The sequence below is a fragment of the Mus caroli genome, chromosome 5 (genome assembly GCF_900094665.2).
Source record: "Mus caroli chromosome 5, CAROLI_EIJ_v1.1, whole genome shotgun sequence".
Lineage (NCBI taxonomy): Eukaryota > Metazoa > Chordata > Mammalia > Rodentia > Muridae > Mus > Mus caroli.
In genome coordinates this window covers 101,374,585-101,397,454 of record NC_034574.1, presented here as the reverse complement: position 1 = coordinate 101,397,454, position 22,870 = coordinate 101,374,585, and the positions used below count along the sequence as shown (strand labels likewise).

The 22,870-nt window shown below is 44.6% G+C and overlaps 1 protein-coding gene across 2 annotated transcripts in view; it reads right to left on the bottom strand.

The window, feature by feature from the left end:
* Window positions 1–13,229: 13,229 nt before the first annotated feature.
* The window catches only part of Pcgf3 (polycomb group ring finger 3), a 39,314-nt gene continuing 29,673 nt past the window's right edge, over window positions 13,230–22,870 (bottom strand). For both annotated transcript variants that reach the window (XM_021163328.1, XM_029477252.1), the window contains exons 9-11: window positions 20,140–20,277; window positions 16,614–16,694; window positions 13,230–15,975 (exon numbers count right to left, since the gene is read on the bottom strand). In XM_021163328.1, the coding sequence (XP_021018987.1) occupies window positions 15,928–15,975; window positions 16,614–16,694; window positions 20,140–20,277 (267 nt within the window). In that variant the 3' untranslated portion in view covers window positions 13,230–15,927. The remainder of the gene's footprint in view (window positions 15,976–16,613; window positions 16,695–20,139; window positions 20,278–22,870) is intronic.

Sequence of the window (22,870 nt, the reverse complement as noted above, 5' to 3'; positions counted from 1 at the left end):
GAGGGGTTGCCCTCCCTCACACTGTGGACAAACACAGGGTGTCTCTTATTCTCCAGAGGGCAAAGATCCTTTCAGGACCCCAGCGCCTGGAGTGAGCCTCCAGAACATACAAACTTTCTTTCTCACAGTTCAAGGCTCTGTTGAATCCAGACTATACTGCTTCCCAGGCCTGGGCCCACCAGGAATTTCACAGCCCTGTTCCCCTGCCCACCCCAAGGGGCTGTCCTGGTTCCCAGTAACACTAGTACACCTTCTGGGATGGCTGCCAACTCTGCTGAATAGGGAAGAGGTGACCACAGGGCTTGCCAGCTCTCTCCCCTGGCACATTATCAGCCCCTACCTCAATCCCATTTTGCTTCATGCTCATCCCAGCCTAAGGTGCTGTGGCCACATTTGTCCTAGAAGAGTCCTTGTCTGTCTCACTTCTGGGACACCTCTCTTGTAGCAATGGTGGGAAGTCCTATGACTTCCTCTACACATGGACTGTCCACAAAACCTGCCAGTCTGAGCTCAGTCTTGCTGGGGATGCAGGGGTGAGTGGAGGTGAAGAGCAAAATGGGGAAAGTGGGTCCGATTTAGAGGGGTCATGCTTTCCTCCAAGTACAGAAGTATCTCCCATGTTCCTCTCGCTACCTTGGGGACATCCCTTGTGTTGCAGGAAGTATTTTTTTAAAATGAACCCACCAGTTCTCCGGGAGGGCCGAACTAAGCTCGAGCGCTCCTGCCAGCCTGCTGGCTCTCGCTACCACGTACCCCACAGTCAGCCATCACATCACAATACCCAGTACCCGGATAGAATCAAGACTCTTAAAGCTTAATTAACCAGTCAGATTTATGTATCAATAATATCACAATTTACAAGATGCCAATACAATAATTTCAGAGTCAATTGATGATAAAAGCGTTATCCCAATATTTCTAACCTTGTGAAATCATAGCTACTTGTGGCTGAAAAATGCCACGTGGGTACATGTCTGTAGCCATCTTCCTTCTGAGAGGCTCTCTGTCTCTGCAACTCTTAGCCCTGCCTCCCTTTTCCCTGTTCAATCACAGGCCTCTTCACTAATGTAATTGGACAGAGAAAATCCTGTGACACCCTTGCAACTTCCTCTGTACACTACCTCCAGGCACCACTGAATGACCCAGATAACGGTTCACTTGCTGGGGTGGCAGCTACTTCCTTTTCCTGGAGGTGTACCTAAGACCCAAATCTCTGGGTCTTTGCTACATGCTGTCACCCAGCATGGATGCTCATATAAGGACACCCATTAGTCTACCCATCTGTCATCCAGTGTCCTACCTACCTCACAGCCCAGTCTGCATTCCTTTTGAACTTAAACAATGACCTGAATGTTTTAGCTGCTGGAGAACTTGCTCAGTTGGCCACCCAAGGACTGATGGGTCAGATCCTGGTGAATTATGTTCTAGTATCATCTAGGGCCTGGAATAATTGAGGTCCCTTCTCTTGTAGTTCTCTGTGTGTGCATGTGCGTATGTGATGGGAGAGGTGTTAAATACTTACTGTGACTGGTGACTTCTGTCTGGAGGAAAATGGGCACTGAGCAGTGGGGTCAGGAACTGATGATAAGTGGTGTGGTGGCTGTCAGAGGAGGTGACACATAAACCAAGAAGATAGGAAGCAGGAGCCTTATAGGCATATTCTCTCCCTCCTTCCTGCCACCACTCTCCCTGTACCTGTGTGTGTGTGTGTGTGTGTGCGTGTGTGTGTGTGTGTGTGTATGTAGGGTATGAGTATTCCAAGCTGAGGGACAGGTACCAGGGCCAGGGAAAAGCTATCCTGAAGCTGCAGAACATGCTATTCCTACAAAGCCCCCATCTGCCAGCCTAGCCCCAAACACTGGAGGTCTCTCAACCTTTTGGATGTTGGCATATCCTGAACACTTTGGCAGCTTTCCAGTCTCTGGCTACAGTTTCTCCCTGGTGTCTGCAGGCAGCCAGGCCCAATAGTCAGGCTCTGATCTGTGCTCCACTCGCTAAGACCTACCCAGAGAAGCAGAGCTGTTTTGAATCATAAGCCACCTAACCATCAAGGCATTCTCGAAAAACTAAAAAGATCAGCAATTAAGGACCATTTTGTCTATCCCTGCTAATCCGCAGCTAGACAAATCCTACTGTCCAGGACATACCCAGCAGGGCCAAGGACCCCTGGGTCTGGGCCATCTGTCCACACATTTTGAACACTGGCTGCTCTCAGGTCTTCAGTCTACTTCAGATCAGTTTTGAAAGGGGATAGGAAGGAGGGGCGGTGGGGAGACATGGTAGGACTCCTTCCAGTGTGGATGAGGGGTACCCGTGACCAAACCCATTTAAAACCTGCCACAGGTGAAAGGGTGTGAGATGCAAGGAGTGGACTCAGAATACTATGTGGGAATTGCAGAAGAGGTCTGAGCCAATCATCGCTTGCCACTCCCCCCACCCCCGACGATTGTTTCCAAGATGATCACATGCAGATCCTGCCCAATCAAAGCTAGAAAGACTCGATTGCCTAGAAAACCTCCTCTGACCTCCTCAACTCTCCTGGGGAGAGGCCCCTGTTCTTCCCATTCCTGCTTACTCACCACATGTTCCCGCCCCACCCTCCAACCCCCCAAGGTCGCAATTCCCTTTATCCCTTCTCTAACCTCACCTCTCCTTCAGGAGGTGTTTATCCTCCGCATTCCCCAACAGCATGAGCTAAGTGGTCTCTGGCTTCTCTAGATGCCGTGAACAGAACTTTCTCTCTTCTCTCTCTCTCTCTCTCTCTCTCTCTCTCTCTCTCTCTCTCTCTTTCTCTTCTCTCTTTTCTAAACCAAATTAAATGTGTCTCAGTTTGACCCTTTACAGGTGTGAGGTAGGTTTTGTCCTTTAGCAGTTACAACTGAGATGCCAACCAACCTGTCCTGGTCTTTCCTCCTCATAAACGGGAGCAGTGCTGGAAGTGGGGTCAGAGGCAGAAAAGCCAGTGGAGATGTTCACTGGACCGGGTCCTATACCAACCAACGTTGCTTTCCCTAGGGTTCCTAATGTACTCGCCACAAACTAAGGCTCCTTGCTGACAGGGACCTGTTCCCTTCCTTTTTCCCCACGGTGACTTTGAACAAAGACTAGGTAAAATGAGGTGTGAGGGAACTGATGGAAGCAGCAAGAAATGCTGGATATTTCAGAAGACCATAATAGTTGTGCGGGTGAAGGTCTTCTGGACCCCCAGGAATCCATCTTTCAACCCTCGGGTGAACTCTGAGCTGGCCTGTTGCTTTTGGCCTCACCTGATGTGACCTGAGTCAGGTCAGGCTGAGGGTAAGCCAGGAGCTGACAACCTGTGCTAGCTCTGGGTTGGTTAGTATGACATGTACGACCATGTGCTCTCTGGGTGGCTGCCATACTCTCTATGAAGGTGTGAGCCCAAGGCTCTGGAGAACAGAACTGGGGAGAGGTTCAGCACTGCACAGGTACTTAAAACACCCCAATATCTGAGAAGGGTGTGGTAGAGGGATGGAGAATGCTGTTTGGCTGTGCTTCAATCTTAGGTCATTAGTTGGGTGCTGAAATTCAGTGAAGGCCCATGACCAGCAGGGTGACCCAGACCTGTTTTATTTGTCCTTCCTTCATCAGGGTCCATGTATGAGCCTTAACACCCTCCCACAGAAGGCCTGTGACCTGCCCAGTGACTCAATATCTAATGCTGACAGTTGGGGCAGCTCTTTTTTTCTGAATTTCTCTCCTTCCAGAAGAGGTGGAAATGGCTGCAGGGAGACAGGTTTTGTTGTTGTTGTTGTTGTTGTTGTTGTTGTTTTGTTTGTTAAGAACAATTGAAACAGTACAAGTAGGAACTTCATTCTGAATGAAGCAAAATGGAAAAACTGAACAAGGCAGCCAGAGAAACAAGCATGCAGGTAGCTGTCAAATGTAGATACGGAGAAAAGTGGTTGGAGAAACAGAACATAACAAAAGACATTAATACAGTAAAATCCAAAGTTCTAGTTACCATGGTGATTACTCTGAGCCTCTGCTGAGAGGTTGTGACACACTGCAGTCCCTTTCAGTGGGTTCTCCACGCACTGGCTTAGGACCCAGGCTTTGTGCTGTGAGCTCACTAATTGCATAGGACCTGAGTAACTGGAGACGCAGGTGGTGGAGAAGCGCAGGCATCTTTGCAGGCCTCAAGGAAGCAGCCTTATGGCCCTTAAGCATCCTACCATGATATTCTCAGTGATCTTACTCCAGGCTTACCCACTGATGGAGGGCATAGGGAAAGCGTTCAGGTCTCCTGACAAGAGAGGCCCCTTCCCTAGTGTTGTATTTGGACACCCATTTAGGATTTGACACACACACCCCACCCTCCCAGGCAGCTATTGCTATAGGTGTTAATCCACAGAATGCAGAATGGGAGGAGAGAGAGAGAGAGAGAGAGAGAGAGAGAGAGAGAGAGAGAGAGAGAGAGAGAGAGAGAGAGCTTTAACTGGGCAGACATGACCTGACTAACATTTCAGACCAACATAAGAGGGCTGGGTTCTTCACTAATCTTTCAAGACTCCTACAACACCCATCTTATGTTTACATATGGCTTCTGCTGTTGGTTCCTTTCCCCAACACTTTGAAATTACAGAAAAAAGAAATCTAATTTTAGAAAACTCAAAGGTAAATGGAGGTGTCAGATTCTCTATCCAGAATCCTGGTATGGAAAATCCATGGGACATACCTGGTATTTATAGAAGGAACCTTCCGAGTTAGAAGGCTTTGATGTCAACATAAGTGTTACCCAAAGGCTTTAAAAAGTAAATTTGTGTGTGTGCCTAGAGAGGTGACTTAGTGCTTAAGCACACTTGTTGCTCTTGCACAGGACCAAAGTTTGGTTCCCAGCACCCACATAGGGGCTCACAACCATCTGACTCCAGTTTCAGGAAATTTAATATCTTTTACTGAACTCTATGGGCACCAAGTATGCATGTGGCCGACATACACATGTAGGCAAACACTCATATCCATACAAAAATTACTAATAAAAAAGTAAAATTTTACCACTTTGGAGCAGAAACTGAGTCAAAATTGAGAGGTTGGACTTGCTTGAGTGTGTTCTGGCAGCTCTAGAAGTCATTCGTTGCAGGCCACTTTGTATCTGGCCCTTTGAAAAATGTCAGGGATGAACTCTTAACCAAAACTCAGACTCATGGCATAGCTTTGAAGGTGCTAGAGTTAAATATTCACAATACAAATACAATGAGGAATTGGGGAAGGAATAAAGGAATCTATGACCTAGAGGAGATCTTAGTATCTGTAACTGCAACCTTGGGGCTCAGAGTTGCACAAATACTCTGATCGGGAGGGGACCACAGGAGCTAACAGTGACAGCCAAGTGATGAGCACCTGGATGAGTCAAAAGCAGGAAAGCTAGGAGACAAGAACTGCAGCAAGTTTGTGTAAAGGTGGCACGAGCTCTGTGATAGCAACAGGAACCACAGAGGCCTGAACTGAGGCCTGGGTTACAGAGATGTCATGTGAAACCCCAGGGCACATGTCTTTGAAGCTGCCAGAATCTCTGCATATGGAATCACTATTTTGGAACAGCAGGAAATGATGAGTCCAGAATATTGGCAAAGGGTTACTTAGACATACAGACTTAAGCTTAAGGCTGGAGTGCTGCTCCCATTCTGACTCCTTATAGATCTTCAAAACGTACCCAAGTCCTGAGCATATAGTATCTGCTGTGAATGCCAGCACTTGGGAGCCAGGGGCTGGAAATTTGTTGTAAGTTGAAGGCCAAACTGATTTGTATAAAAGACAGGTCAACAACAAACACAAGACAAAACAAAAGCTCTTGTACAGAAAATCTGGGTAAATGGGCTGTGTGTACTTTGGTATAGCCTCATCTGAGCACCTGCCTGTGCTTATTATGTACAGTACAGGGAGAGGGGTTAGCTAGTCTTGTTAGGATTCTCTGTAGACAAGCAACCTCAGGCTGCAAACATCTAGGAAGAGGAAGCTGCAGTTGCTAGTGATCAATAGTTGGTAAATAACTGTATTTAGACCACAGAAAGAAGGCTTTGCCAATTTTGAGTCCAACCAAATATGGGTAAGAGCTTTGCCAATCTTTCATGGGTCCAAAGCTTTGGTCCTTGTCATGGCTGATGCTCATGTCAACAATACACTCATGGTTTCCTCCACTACTTACAATGAGCCAGTTAGGAGACTGCAAGTCCTTAATTTACACAGGATGTACTTTTGTGTTAGTCCGTGCATTCAGAGAGTAACAGAGTAGTTCATTGCCCCAAAGCCTGTGCATGCATGTGCTTTCCTGTTTATCCCTCCTTTCTCAAGGCCCTGGCAACCATCTATGCACCCCCATCTTTATAAGCTATTGACATACTTGGAATCATCACCACTATCCATCATAAAGGTGGAATCATGTATATAGCCTTTCATATTGGCTTCTTTCAGCTAGTAATACACATTCAGTGCTCTCTCTCTCTCTCTCTCTCTCTCTCTCTCTCCCTCCCTCCCTCCACCCCCTCCTCTGTGTGTGTGTACATGCCATGTGTATGTGAATGATGTGGAGGCCAGAAGGCCTTGGATTCCCTGGTTCTGGGTTTATAGGAACTGAACTTGGTCCCTCTGAAAGAACAGGGAATGTTCTTAAACATAAGCTTGCTCTCCAGCACTACATTTCTTTTTACTGCTGAATAATATTATTTGATAAGGCTGCAGTGTCCTTAGCCATTCATTCTTTTAAGAATATCGTGGTTATTCCCAGGTTATTACAACTATAAGAAAATTCTATAAAAGGTATTCAGAGTCCTACATAAATACAAGTTTTCAATAATTTTAAAAGTTTCAAATAAATTTGGTCTTACTTGAGACCTTCATTGATGTTAAAAGTACCTGAGGGAAACAGATTTAATACAGGAGCGTTTAATTTGGCTCATGGCTTCAGAAATTTCAGCCCAATTCAACCAATGGATGCTGTCTGGATCCATTACTCTTGGCTTGAGATGAGGTTGGACAGCATGGAGGCAAAAGCACGGGGCAGAAGCTGCTCCTCTCATGGTTGCCAGGAAGCAACCCAAGAACACCGAGATTTTAATCTCTTATGTTATCGTCCAGAGGTTTGTGTTTTAGATCAGAGAAAATGTTCTATTTTGATCTAACTGTAGAGATGGGAGGACCGTGTAGAGTTTGTCCCAGGTTTGAATCCCAGGTCTATACTGGAGTCAAGGTTGTTCTTCCTTTAGTTTTATCTATGTTTGGCTTTGCCCATACATCCCAGACAGTTTGGTATGACTTAGTTTCTCATTATTGTGAAAAAATATCCTGATAAAAGTAACTTATGGGAGAATGGGTTTATTCTGGTTTACAGTTCATAGGCACAGCTATCATGACGGGAGAGTCAATGTGTCCACAGTCTGAAGCAGCCGGGTGTGTCACACCCACCACCAGGAAGCAGAGTGATGAGAACTTGTACTCTGTTGGATTTACTCCAGGACCCCTACCTAGTGAATGGCGCTGTCCACTTTTAAAGATGAGTCTCCCCACTTCAATTAACCTAACCAGAGGCTCAATAAACTCTCCCAGGTGTGCCTCCTAGATGACTCTGTGAGGGGGCACAATGAAGAAACTGCTGCCATGATGACTCCATTAGGGGAAAGAAAGAGAAAATATCCAGAGACACCTGGAAGAGTCCAAAGCAGAGAAAAAAGGAAGCAGACTGGACATGGCCAGAAACAGGAAGGAGGGCAGAGGAGAATAGTGGAGACAGTAGAAAAAACATGGTGAGAGCACTCGAGAGCAGGAGGTGGACACCTGCAACTCACAGAGAGAACAAGTAGCTGGCAGGCAGCTCCTGAGGAATGCTGGCTTTTATCCAAACATCAGAAATAATTCCATAGCCCAGCTCAAGCTCAATGCAGATATATGGACTTGCTGAGACGTAACAGATGTCAGATTCTAAGGCTGGAAATCAGCACGATCATAGTATCTATTGATCACAGTATCTACTGATCACAGTATCTATTATCAAACTTGCTGGGATTCTGTTTGAGGTTTGCTGACTACGTAGAAAGAACATTCTGACAGCATTGTGCCTTCCTGTCCATCAGCCTAGAGCAGCTGTACATTACTTAGCTCCTTTATTGCTTCATCGAGGTTTATACTTTTCCTTGTGTGGATCTTGTAAACATTTTGCAAGACACAGCTATGCATCTCTTCACTGCTAATATAAATGACATGTTGGGCTTTAAAACACCATTTATTTATTTATTGTGTGTGATATATGTATGTTCGTGGGGTGCATGGACCACACACACTACATATGGAGGCCAGAGGATAGCATGTGGAAGTCACTGCTTTCCTTTCACTTTGCGGAGCTCAAGAATCAAACTCAGGTGGTCAGGGTTGGTAGCAAGTGACCATCTTTACTAAGCTGAGCCAACTCACCTGCCTTGATGTTGTACTTGTAATTTTAAATTATTTCCAATTTTAAAAATTATCATATAGTCATTATTTTATATACATATTAGTGTGTGTGTCCATCTGTCTATGTGTATACCCACAGGGAGAACATTATATCCCTAGGAGCCAGAGTTACAGGCAGTTGTAAGTCACCCGATATGTTAGGAATTGAACTCTAGCACTCTGCAAGAGCAAAAGAGATCTCAAACACTGAGCCATCGGTCCCGCCCCTAGCTGGTTTACACTGTGCAGTCCTATGAACTATCAATATGTAATAATTAAGGAAAATGTTTTCCTCCTAAGTTTAGAACAAAGCAAGAACACTCTGGCAAGATTCTTGCTATCAACCCCAAAGATTGGAATTTGATCCCCTGAACCCATGACAGAGAACTGACTCCTCCAAGTAGCTTTCTGACTAATATACACTGTATTCTCTCTCACACACAATAGATGATGATGATGATGAGAACAGACTGAGGGTTCAGCTTTATGGTGCTGGAAGAATCAATTAGCACTTCTAGAGCAACAATTGCTAAGGCAGTGAAGCAGTAAGCAAGGGACAGGCAGGTCAGAGGTCAGAGGTCAGAAACAGACTTGTACACACAAGGCCAATTGGTCTTTCACAGTAATACAAAGTAGTGAGAAAGGGCAGTCTTCTCAACAACTGGCATCCAGAGAGGATGCTAGACCTTGACCTCACACCGCACACCATTAAGTAAAAATGTAATAGCAAGCCGGGCGTGGGGGCCCACGCCTTTAATCCCAGCACTCGGGAGGCAGAGGCAGGCGGATTTCTGAGTTCAAGGCCAGCCTGGTCTACAAAGTGAGTTCCAGGACAGCCAGGGCTACACAGAGAAACCCTGTCTCTGAAAACCAAAACCAAGAAGAAAAAAAAAGTAATAGCAAGTATAAAGCTATAAGATATTTAGAATAAATCAGATACTTTTGTGACTTGGCATTTGGCAGAGATCTTAGACATGACATTAAAAAAACACACAGAGGAATCCAAGAAATATGTTCTTATAAATGTGACTTTATTAGAGAAAGATCTATTAGAAAAGTCAAGGGTGGGGGGAAGACAAGTAGAGATGAGGAGAAAATAATACTAGCAAATCACTCACCCAACTGGCTTCAGAAAATGCAAAGATTTCTTAAAACTCAGTAGTTAAGAAAACAAGTAACTCACCGGGCAGTGGTGGCACAGGCCTTTAATCCCAGGACTTGGGAGGTAGAGGCAGGCAGATCTCCAAGTTCAAGGCCAGCCTGGTCTATAAAGAGAGTTCTAGGACAGCCAGGGCTCTTAACCCTAACTCTAACCCTAGTGAAACCTAGTCTCAACTTGCTCCCTCCCCAAAAAAAGTAACTCAGACATTGCATACAAGACAAAGCCATATGATAAACGGGCAAAAATGATGCTCTGGAAGCCTGAGAGCAATGGCTCAGTGGTTAAGAAGAATACTGGCTGCTCTTTCAGAAGACCTAGGCTCAGTTCTCAGCAACTCCACTTGTAGGGGCATCCAGTGCCTTCTTCTGGCCTCTGTGGGCACCTCACACACATACAAATAAAACACTCATACACATAAAATAAACCTAAAAACAATTAAAACAACTGAAATAAAATGTATCATCAGGTTACAAGTAAACTGTTGTGTTCACACAGGGAAATAATATTCAGTATTTAAACAAGGAGTATTGACGCAATCAACAGGATGAATCTCAAAGATACTCAATACAATTGTGAAGGTTATATATGGACAATTCTATTAATAACTTCTCAACAATATAACCTAGGATGTGGTAAGTGTGCAGTGAGAACTTTGGTTTCTTTAGAAACACAGAACTATTTTAAGAATGTGTTTTTGTTTTAATCTCAGGTGTGGAGTATGGAGCTGCTTCAGACTGCCCACAGCAGCTGACTATGATTTGCCTCGTGCTCTAGCAGGGCTGTGATATTGCCAGCTGCGGGTAGTTTCTTCCAGTGTGTGATGTATGGATTTCTGGGGACTTTTCAGATGATATCTAAGTGCCCGGATAGGAGCTGCTGGTTGGTTGGACAGTTGGTGACTAGATGTTGTTGGCTGCAGTTTGTCAAGTAGTCATGTGTGAAGAGACAAAAAGAAGAAATTAAATATGCTGACAGCAAACAGCAAACTTGCCCCAAGAAGTACCTCTAATCAGCAGGAAGTAGTATAATGATATAGTCGCCCCCCTTATCCTTTTCCCTCTCCTATCTAGTGTTAGTGAGGTGAAAGGGTGGAAGAAAGAAGAACCACAAAGTAGCCAAAGTCCAGCTACAACAGTGGGTTTGCATTAAAGAGTTCCTTGAGGTACTCACTGCCTCTTGATTAGAGTGGAGTTCACATAAATCTGTACATTTTAAATCTTCAAATAAAAGCAAAATTGTTAATTTTTTTTTTTTTTTTGCTTAATAGTACAAATTTCTGGTCATACTTTTTTATAAGCAGTAACAGGAAAGAAGTTCTCAACTTGGCAAATATTATTTATCAAAACACTACAACCTGAATCATGCTTAAAACAAAATCTTCTAAAGTTCTCACGAACTCTGGGACTCCACAACCTACTTGCTATCCTGCTCACTCCTGCTCTTCAGCCAGGGGTTAGAGGTTTCCATGGAAATCCAGAAAATGCCTGCCGGATTCAGCATGGAAATCAGTGGATTTTTCTACATACTTACATACAACAAAAGCATGAGCCACACACAGCCTCTGCCCCAAGAACAGACAAAACTTCAGGAAGACCTCAAGAGAAACAACTTCTTTTGTCTTGGGGAAATGTGGGCTTTCTGTAACTGTGAATTTACTGCTATCCTGTCTGAAAGTCCAGGTATTCTTTTAAGCCACAAAGGGGAGTGGGGGGAGGCTGCTTCCAGAAATCAACTTAAGAGGAAACGCCAGTGCTAAGTGGGGATGGGGTAATGAAGGGAGTTTATCCAGTAGGCACCTCCCCTCCACTCCACCCACTTCCCGGGCCATCAGTTTTACACACAGGACAGCGAGAGGGTTCCAGCCTTCTTGTATAACTGTGACACAGTGGGCATGTGTTCCCGAGTGAGTGAGGCCTGCCCCCTTTAATACAACAGCTTTTTTTTTTTTAATAGTACACCCCTCCTGAATCCTTTGACATTAACTCTAGATGACTTATAGTAAATTATACACTATAGCCAAACATGGTGGCATACACCTTTAATCCCAGCACTCAGGAGGCAGAGTCAGGCAGATCTAGAGTTTAAGGCTTGTCTGGTCTACAAAGTGAGTTCCAGGATATCAAGACTACACAGAGACCCAATCTCAAAAACCAAAACCAATGAAAACAAAGCAAATGCTATATAAGCAATTATTATTCTATAGTTGGGACTACGAACAGAAAAAAAAAAAAGAAAAAAAAAAAAAAAACCTTGTTTGGAGGATTTTGGTTGGTTGGTTGATTTGTTTTCCTGGATACTTTCTATCCCCAGATGGCTGAGCCTGGAAGCTGGAGAGGGCTGATCATGTTCTGTAACACATTATCTGTCAAACTCTTACAAATACCTTAGGTAAAACATTGCCAGACTGGGAGATTTTTAGTTAAGTTTTTCTTCTGCTTTTATTACAAGCATATAATATTAATTGGCAAAACACTGAATACAAGCTTCACTATCATAAAATCAAAACATTAAGCAATATTCCAAAAAAGATTTTAGACAAAAACTAGCCACTGATGGTACAAAAATTACACACTAACGCAATCATAAAAAATGTAAACTTTCAAATTAAACAGTCAAAAAATCTGTATCTGCACCATTTCATACACCGTGACAGTTGCTAGCTGTGGCTGCACTCCAACGTGAGAGCTCAGGTGGTACTGCTGTCCGTAACCCGATGTTACCTTCACTTGGGAAAACCGTGTCTGGCACAAGTAGAGAGCTGGAACTAAACAGTGAGTGTGAGTCACTGGCTAAAGTGACACACAGGCACACCTCAGTTCCATCTCACAGGCACACCTTAGTTCTTTCTCAAAATGTGCTCTAGGATGGAAGTAAATGACAACAGGAACACTGGGTGTGAAACATGGTCTAATCCCTGCCTGCAGGAATGCAAGATATGCAGAACTGTGGTACAATTAAGTGATTTCCTAATCTACGCATCTCAGTTTATTTAGTGTATTTAATATCAAGGCAGAGAAAACTTTTGTTTTCATGTTAAGGTCACATGTGATGTGTTGGGGCTTAAATGATTTCCTGAGGAAACAGACACGTGTGTGTGCGTGTGTGTAAGTGTGTGTGTGTGTGTGAATTTCGTTATCTGTACTCAATTTACTTTCAATGTTTTAGGAACATATCCATATACAAAGTAGAACTCAGTTGGCTCATTACTGGAACATTAAATCTAATGATACATTTCAGAGCACTGTAATACACCACCCTGTATGCCCTTAGAAACAAAACACACCAGCCTCCAAGTCTCTGATGGCCAGAGCAGGCGTCAGGAGCTGCAGGCCAGTGGAGGGTAGCACTACCAGGTGGGGACAGTGAAACCCCAACACCCAGGGTGGCTTAGTCACAGATTTAGCTCGAGGACTTGGGTGCACCCACAGAGATGCAAGCCTAAGATGGTGCTAACCTCATCACTTCCTGCCTGGCTGTTTATCTTTTGATATTGATAGAAAGTACACACACACACACACACACACACACACACACACACTCACTCTTGCACGCACATAATCCCGGTAACAGCATTCTTATAATAACAGTGAAAAAGGCAAAACCAAATAGCTGAACACACAGATTTTGAAATTCCACCTATATTCCCTTTCAATTTAGTAGATGCTAGATCACAATTTAAACACTAATAAACGCATGTTGGAACCTATTGCACAAAAGCATAAAAATGCCTCTTCATCCCTATAAAAACATACAAACCAAAGGCTACAAAAAGTAAAAGAAGCTTGCAAAACATCTCACAATTTTATCTTATATGCCTGTAAATAAAGCTGGACCACGGAAACCAAACAATTGGATGGGAAAATATGATAGAAGGCTTAAAATAGAATAAATAATTTTATAAAGTTAAGTTTTCTTTTTTTAACCCCCCAAATCTTAAATTCAATATTATATATTCTATCTGAGTTTTCTATTTTTGTGAAAATGGTGTTGAGCGAGACCACGTGCTGGGAGGCTGGTCTCAGAGCTGCCGCCGGCCGCACCCGATTTCTAGCATCGGCAGCTATGAAAACAACTTCGCAGGAGCTCCGCCTGCTGAGAAAGCTTGACAGGACCAATCGCTAACTGATCCTAGTGTTCATGCTGGAAAAATAAAATTCGGCCTTGGATGTCACGTGGAGCTTGGCAGGAGTGAAATAAGGCGCCCAGAAGCTTCCATCTGACGCAAGCTCACTCTGCTTCATCTCTGAGCGAGGTAAGGCTACAGGTCAGACCAAAGGGCAGAAGGGCATCAGGAAACCGTCTGCAGTGCACACAGGCGGATGATGGAATCTTAGAAAAATAGGTATTTTGCTGCTGAGGTTTAACAGGTTAACGTGGTGACAGAAGCAGGGCTGTTGGGGCAGTGGCGCCCAGCTAGGACATCGGTTGCAATGTCCACCTCGCTGAATACTTAGATCTATCAACTTAGCACCATAGCAAAGTCAAGTGATTCTAAAAGTAGCTACAAAGTTACAAATATATATCATGAGATTATACAGCCATACTAAGTTTGATCTGAACCGTGAATTAACTTTACTTGAATTTGGAGGTTTGTAGCTGTTTAATTTCACCACATGGGAAAATACCTAAATTCTAATGTAACTGCATTGTGAGAACACGGTCTTGCAGAATGCTTCAGCAGCACGTGTGTTCTGAGGTAGAAAGGTAATATTTACGCATAAACCCTTGTATAGTAACTCTAGAAATGATTTGAATGGACAGCAAACTCAGGAAACTGAATAATCCAAACTGGCTTACATAGAGAGGTGAATTTTGATTAATTCAAAACAAAAAGAGCTTGCTTTTGTTTTAGAAGGTCAGACATTAAAGATTGAGTTAATTTGGATGTTTTTTTCTTACTTACCAACATTAAGTCAACACTAATCGCTGCTTCTGACACTGTGTACGTGAAAGAGGAAGTAGAAGAAAAAGTGGGTGTTGATAAACTCAATTCCAACTGTCAAAGCAAACTCAAGAAAATATTCCAGTTGCTAAGGTGAAGACTCAGAAAGCCTGACCCCCAGGGATCCACTAAGATCTCATATGCTCACCAAGAGCAGAGGTACTGCTGGGATTATAGGATCCTACAATTCTCACTGGACCTGGAAGGGCACCCAGACTGAGAGGTCCCTGGGACCCCAGGTCAGGACCCTTTCTCCTTACTCTTGCCCTCATACCCCTGAAGAGGGAATGAAGTTGGATATGCTAGTGTCTTATTCATTCTCTAACCTAACAAAGCAATAAACTGTATGTGAGAAAGGTGTGTGTGTTAACAAATAATATCCTCTCTATGACTGAAAAAGCCACTTCTGCTGAAGCGAGCTGTTTCCTCAAGTGAGCAGGTCACTCAGTTACCTTTCATGAAAAAGACCCAAAGAACGCATGTTAACCCCATGATCTACCAGGAACATGGAGGCTAGAGGCTACCTCCTAAGTGTCTTTATAAAGTCTCCCCACTGGATGGCATGTGCTGGTTGGTAAGTGACAAACACAGCCACCACTACATTTTTCCAGCAGAAGGAAAACAGAATGGAAAAGGCAGGAGCTTCAGTGATGGCCTCTCCAAGGAAAACTGTCTTTCCAAGAACTTTCCAACAAGCCAGTGCTGCACTGGCCACACCACCTCTAGTTTGCCTTACTGGGGAAGCCAGATTACAGCCACATGACACTGGGGAGTGATGGAAGGGTTCTTGCCTTGCCCAACCAACACAGACCATCCCAGGATGCACAGTCTAAGACTCAACCTTGGGAATGGGCTTCTGAGTACCCTAGAAATTAAACACCATGGCTAAGTCATAGCATTGCTGCAAGCCTCTTTGGGTATACTTTAAATTAAAATTTTATATATCTCTTAAGTCTTCAGGAAGCTAAAAGCAACATAAATATTTACCATGAAAAGACTTTCAATAACTTACAAAGGACTTAAAGTACAAATATTTTTGAGGCTTATTATGAAACCTAATCCATGAACTAAACTGAAACTCAAGATTCTCAAGCCCTGGAAAGCAAGCAGAGGTGCTGCGTGTCAGACGCGGTGTGGGACGTGCTAATGTTTCACTTCTTCTCTGGCCTGTGGACCTGAAGCAGAGACGAGCAAACTGCGAAGTGTTTTCATCCTCTGTAAACGCGTGCTGGTAGTGTCTTGTTGGGAGTGGATTCTCTCATACAAAAGTTATAAATATTCTCTATTCAGAAATCTGGTCCGCATGGCACCCAGAGGCAACATTCCACAGCACATTTTGCCATGTAGAGTGCTGGGTGTGGGCTGAGTCTGGCTGAACTTACAGCAGGTCCATCTTGGGTCTGTAGTGTAGCAGGAGGGGTGCCTTCTGCAAGACAAAAACAAAGGTGGCTGAGGGAGGTGCAAGGAGCCCGTAATGTGTACTCAAACCTCAGGCACACAACTGGACTGGCAATGCTACAACTGAATTCAGTTCTGGATGGCAAGGAGTAACTATCATTGGTCCCAGTGGTCACCTCTGTGGTGTTGGGGCTCACTACAGGGCCCACGTAGCCAGAGCCTGAACTTGTTCCTCCTGCCCACTACACTAGCTCTGGTTTCCCCTATGCAGTCTCTTACACTTCCAACCCTTGCCCTGATCAGCCCCAACTACTGCTCATCCTTGTCTTTGGCTGGCCATGCTGTCTGTGTCCCCTTCGTCTAGACAACAGCATGGCTAGAGATAGAAGAGCTGCCTTGCAGTCCTGGAAGGGGACTGCCACACCGGTTTCCTGACAGAGAAAGTACCCTAAAGTTTGAGAGTTTGTTTCAACCGTGGGAACTACCACATCTGATCCCCTGGATTCAGGGGATTGAGTGGAGTGGTGATAAAGACCCTGGCTGGGTGGGTGGATCCAGAAAGACAACTGTTCCACAGCAATGTCTGCAAATAAAAGACATGCACAGCAAGTAATGATCAAGAGTCTATCTAAAACTCTGGTATTCAAAAGAACCACCCAGTCTCACCTTGAATCTCCATCTTGTAACAACCACGAACTTGAGCGTGTGGTCCTTGCCCAGGATCTCCTCATTGCATAAAATGTCCAGCTGCAGGGAGAAGAGGCTTTGATCAGCTGTGCGCTCAGCCTGCCTTTCACCTGAGGCTAGTAGTGATAATACAGACCACACTCTGAAACAGGTCCCTCCCCAGCCACGTGAGAACACAGGCTGTCTGCTTAGTCACTAACTGCATCAGCCAGCTGCAGGCACAAATTATAACAGAAAGAGCATTTCTGTTAAACCCAAAATCTCTTCAGAGGTCAAAGGCCGTAGCATACTTCATAGCTGTGTTGCAGTGGTCTGAAGAGACTTAACCTGGTTGCTCAGGGCATCACTGACACCTGCCCTGTCCCTACCCTGGCTCTGGGTTTCTCTAATGAAGTTCTGGAGACATTATGTGTGAGCCCCCTCCCTGGATCCCCACTTCCTGTCCTCCCTAAGTAGTAAGTTTGTGTGTTCATCTACTGGCCCTTGAAGGGCCGATCAGCAACAATCTGGCCAGTCATAGCAATGACTCCAGGTTATCCAGACAGAAATGTGGGATGGCACAACAAAGAAGCCACAAGACAGTTTCTCTTAACACACAGAACACATCCTGGTCCAGCATAGCACACAGGACCTTATCTGCACAGAGCATACAGGGCTTTCTTTACATACAGCTGCAGGGACTGATGTACACTGTACACTCGCTGACCTACACCATCCTGGGTTTCACAGTGCAACCCCACCCACTATCTCTTACCCCTGGCCATCCTGTTCTTAATGCAGTGGGGGAAATGTGCCCTTAGACTTTTTCTCACTTATTTAATGGACTTCACTACACGGCAGTCTAAGGTTCCCTCCCCCTCACCTTACACAGCACGTGCTCGAGTGAGACTAGACTGTTATAGCATGTAAATTATGTCTCCGGTGCTTCAGTCTCTGAGGGGTCTGGCTGTCATCTTCCTGACAGTGGCCTATTCCTAATTGTACCCAGTCATGGTTCTGTGTCTCCTTGTCTGAAGCCTAGTGCTTGCAAGCTCATCTGACCAGCACTGGCATTATACAGTGCTTGAGGAGGTGCATGGTGATGTCTCACTGTTACTTTAAATTTGTATTTCCATGAGTGTGTGAAGTAATGACTCCAGTGGTCTTATTATCTCCCTAGGCAGGGGACAAATGTTCTCACAACCATGCAAGAGTGTGTTTCTTGTTGAGAGAGTGATGAGTAGAAAATCAGCCTCTGGGTCCGTGAAAGCTCAACAGTCTGCTGTCATCTTCACCAAATGGTGTTTACTGTGTGATACACAGGCTGCTTATAAGCTACTGTTCCCAACAAGGCATGATGTCCTCACGCTACAGCAGCTCAGGACTGGCCCTTAGTGTTCAGTGTCTATGACAATGCTCCCACACGTCACAGACATAGGGACTGCAGAGCTCTGAGAGCAGTGTGTGATCCACCTGCAATGAAAATGCCACATTTCTTGTTGGTCCCCATGGAGAAATGTCCCTGCATGTGGAAGGCAGTCTCCCCTTGAACTTCCTGATGTCTCTAGCTCTGCACAGTGCCTAGAAGCCACTTCAAGTCAAGGTGGACACCTATACCTTCACACAATCCAAGGCTCCTAATGACCTTCCCATCTCCCCCTCTACCTTATTTCCCAAATAAACAAAATCCAGACTTGCTTTTTCCTGTGGGATGCTGGTAGCTAGTATAAAGTCATGTCTTCGTTCTGTGTCTTCCACCTCCTCCCCAGCCACTTGTGTGGTTGGCTCAGGGCTGAGCATGGGCCCCTTGACCTGGGTCTGATACACAGCTCTGAGAGAGCACTGTGGCAGGACTGCCAGGAATGTCTTGCAGTGTGGCTATAATCAAATCGCATAGATGGGGCGACCAATGAACAGTTAACATAAAACATTAACATATATTAATATGAGTGAACTAATAGTTAATATAACTGATCTAACAGTTAGTATGTGCTATAGGCTGGAAGTCTGGTCATAGTGTAGGTACTTGTTGTCATTGCACGTTGTAAGAGCAGAAGAGAGATTCTCAGGTACAGGTCATGATTTAAACGTTTCCCCAAGGTTCTGCCTCCCAGTACCATTGGGCTGAAATGGAGTTTTCAGCACATGGATCTGGAGGATACCGACTATAACAAGATCCTCTTGCCCCATGATTTCCTGGTGCTTGCGACTAGATCACTCCAATCTCTGCTTCTGTTATTTCTTATCCAGCTTCCCCCAAATCTATATCTAAAATTTTCCTCTATTGCATACTAATACAAGATTCTTCTCACTGGGCTTAGGTTTGGCAGACAATCTGAGATGTTACAATCTGCCAAGACCCTCTTCCAGTGGGTCATCCCATCGGCTCCAGCTGGGATACTGGTTCCATGGCTAACACAGCTTTGTATGCTACTCTCCAAACTATGCCAACCACCACTCACATGCACCTGCCGCAACATACTGGCGCTTCTCTTGATTTTGGTTTTGTTTTTCGGTTTTTCGAGACAGGATTTCTCTGTGTAGCCCTGGCTGTCCTGGAACTCACTTTGTAGACCAGGTTGGCCTCGAACTCAGAAATCCGCCTGCCTCTGCCTCCGGAGTGCTGGGATTAAAGGCGTGCTCCACCACCGCCCGGCTTTGTCTTGTTTTAACAAGTCCTTTTCCAGAAAGCCTCAGAACTCTTTTGAGGCAACACTTCAAATCGCTGACCCTTCCTTGATTTAGCAGGATCAGCTCCTGCTTATGTTTTGACCAAATGCTACACAGTCTGAATTTCTGAACACATGTACTCATAAGTCTGTGCCTCGAGCCCCAACAATAAGCTATGGGTCTCTGGCTTACTTTATTTTCAGTTATTAATTTAACCTCTAAGTGTCACATCCATCTCTCACTCACCCACCCACTCATTATTAAATTTAAACACACGTTTCTGGGACTAGAAGGATGGCTTAGTGATTGATCAGGAGCACCTAACCCTACACCCACATGGTGCCTAACAAAGTGTCTGTAACTTCAGTTCCAGGGGACCTGATGCTCTCTTTTGACCTCTATAGGCACCTGGTATGCACATGGTATACATACATGTGGGTAAAACATTCATATATATATGAACATATATATGATATGTATATATATATATATGATATATATATACATATATATATATATATAAACAAATTTCCAAACAAGGGGCCAGCAAGATGGCTCAGTGAGTCCTTTGTTACCAAGCCTGCCAACCTTTGAGCTTAATGGCCAGGATCCTCACAGTGGAGGGAGACTACTGACTTTTGCAAGCTGTCTTCTGATCTTCATGCAAGCATCACTGCACATTTACACACACACGTTAATTAAAAATTAAAAAAGAAAACAACCCTTGAACAAGGCTGTTAAAAAGAAGGTGTGTAGGTGTATGTGTATGTGTGTGTGTGTGTGTGTGTGTGTGCTGTCATTTTAATAAACAAGACAGGCAAGAATGATCTACCCCAGCTCTTTGGCTGATGGCTACCTCATTGAAGGAGGAGAGGTTAAGCTTCTTGGCAATAAATTTTTTCAGGTGCAGCACAGTTGCTTGGGCTGAGCATCTGATCCACTTCCGCTTGAGGCCACGTAGTTTGCTGCTGTTGCATTCCAGACAGATGCTTACCTAGAAGAGAAAAGGTAAGAGGTCAGGACTGCTACTCTCAGACTTTTCCTGGATGAGCACTAGCTCCTACATCTATGAGTACTGGTCTGCAGAACAACACTGTACAAAAAGTTTTACCACAGTTATTTTACACCTTCTTGAAAACCTCCTCAAAGTCTTTGTAAAGCTTAGAAACACACTAGACTGCCCATTTTCATCGTCTTAACTAGTAGTCATTCGGAGAGTTATGTATCTGTGTTTGCCAAGGGCACTGAGTCCCCTCATGTTCTCAAATGGCTGCCCTTGTCCAGACAAGTCCTGTACTGAGCAAGGTGTGTGAAGGAATCAGAGGAGTGCTCTTGACCCAGAAGGCCTGACACCTCGAGGGTGCTCTGTGGGTGCCAATGCTCAGGGCCAGAGTAATGGTGTGGGGTAGAAACCTACATGTGGAGTTAAGTGTTGAATCAGACAGGTCAAGGGCAATGCAAATGGGAATCTGCTTCAGAGAGACAAAGCTTTATCTTAGGACTGCAGAGAAAGCCCCTCCTCTAACAGGTTCATTCAAGCTTCTCAAAATTCAGGTACAAGAATTAAAAAGGAAATTCACCAAGATGTGTATCATAAGTTCCCAGTAGATACAAAGGTAAAAATTAAACATAAGTTACTGAGTAAAAAACATTATATAGGCATAAAAACACAACGTAACTTCTAAAAACAGCAAACACATTCACTGAAGCTAAAAACACCATGGGGGCCTGAAACTGAAGATTAGCCTTAGCTCAAGACAAAAAAACTTTCTCAGATATCATTTAAGGAAATGACTATAGGGGGTTGGTCTGGTGATGCTGGCATTCCATTACTAAAGTCTGTACCCCAAGATCTGGCTGCTCCAAGACGAGCAGATCCTCACATATACCTGTCTTTATTGTGTAACCCTCACCTCCCAATTTTAAACTACTGGCTAAATAAAACTGGTGACATCCAATTATTGGAGGGAATAGAGAGAGGTGGAGTTTGAGTTCCCAGAATGGGGGTTGAAGGTAGGGACCAGGGGTGGAGGAGAGGGGAGAGAAAAGGAGTGCAGATAGAGAGAACAGGAAGGATCCATCAGTCGTGATGGACTAGCAGTTATGTTCCAGAGTGAAATGCCTCTCCAGGATGCCAGACTGCTGGAGCAGAAATAACCCAGGGAATTTCAAACAGCAAAGTATTTGGGGAACACATAGCCAGACTTGCATTAGAGATCTAGATTAGGGACAATTCCCCCAAGTAATTGCTCAGAGCTAGAGTCAACCCATGGTCCAGAGTGCTCAGGGTTTGCCCAGCTGTGGTCCCAGAGAGGTAAAGACCTTTCTGTCACTGAATGCCAGTAGATGCTCCTCTCCTACCTAAGCTAGCAGGGAATTCAGAGGGCACAGACCAGGAACATACACAGGAGGCTAGGCAGCTTGTCTTTTCATTGGGTCTTTTCTTTTCCTTCCTTCCTTTTTGGTACAGAGAGAGAAAAAGAGAAAAAGAAAAAAGAGAAAGAGAAAGGGGGGGGGGGAGAAGAGGAGGAAGAGAAGACACGAGTCGAGATGAAACCAAGACACAGAGAGTGTGTGTGAAATGTAGGGCCTTGTGCATGCTAAGCAAGCGTTCTACCACTGAACTACATCCTCAGCTTTCTTAGTTTTCAAATTTTCTTTCCTCTCTCCTTCCTTCCTTCTTGAGATAGTTTCATTACGTATAGCTCTGGTTGGTCTGGAACTATGTACAACCAGGCTGCTCTTGAACTCACAGAGGTCTGCCTGCCTCTGCCCTTTTCTGTCCCTAGTAGCTATGAAAGAGAGAGAGAGAGAGAGAGAGAGAGAGAGAGAGAGAGACAGACTGAGACTGACTGACTTAATATGTATACAGCTCTGGCTGTCTTGGAACTCATTATGTAGACCAGACTGGCTTCACACTCACAGAGATCCACCTGCCTCTACCTCCTGAGTGCAAGGAGTACAAGCTTTTAATGTTTATGTAATATTTTTCATTAGCAATAGGGGATATGGAGCCTGACTTCCTGTAGCCAGGCAGGATTCCCAGTGGAGGGATAAGGACACTAACCAATCCACAAAACCTTTGACCAAAAATTTGTCCTTCCTACAAGAATTGCAGGGGCAAAGACTGAGGGAATAATCAACCAATGACTGGCTCAACTTGAGAACCATCCTGTGGGCAAGAACCTGATACTAATAATGATATTTTGTTATACTTGCAGACAGGAATCTAGCATAACTGTCCTCTGAGAACATCCACTCAGCAGCCAACTGAAACAGATGCAGACACCATGGTCAAACATTGTACAGAGCTTGGGGAGTCAAACATTGTACAGAGTTAGGGGAAGGATTAAGGGTCCCAAAGGAGATAGGAACTCCACAAGGAAGACCAACAGAGTCAACTAATTTGTACTCTTGGGAGCTCCCAGAGACTGAACAACCAAGCAAAGAGCATACATGGGCTGGACTAACTGGAGCAGTGGCTGTCCCTGAATCTGTTTCTGTTGCCTGCCTGTGGCTCCCGTTTCCCTAACTGGGCTGCCTTGTCCAGCCTCAGATAGAGAGGATGTGCATATCTTGCAGTGACA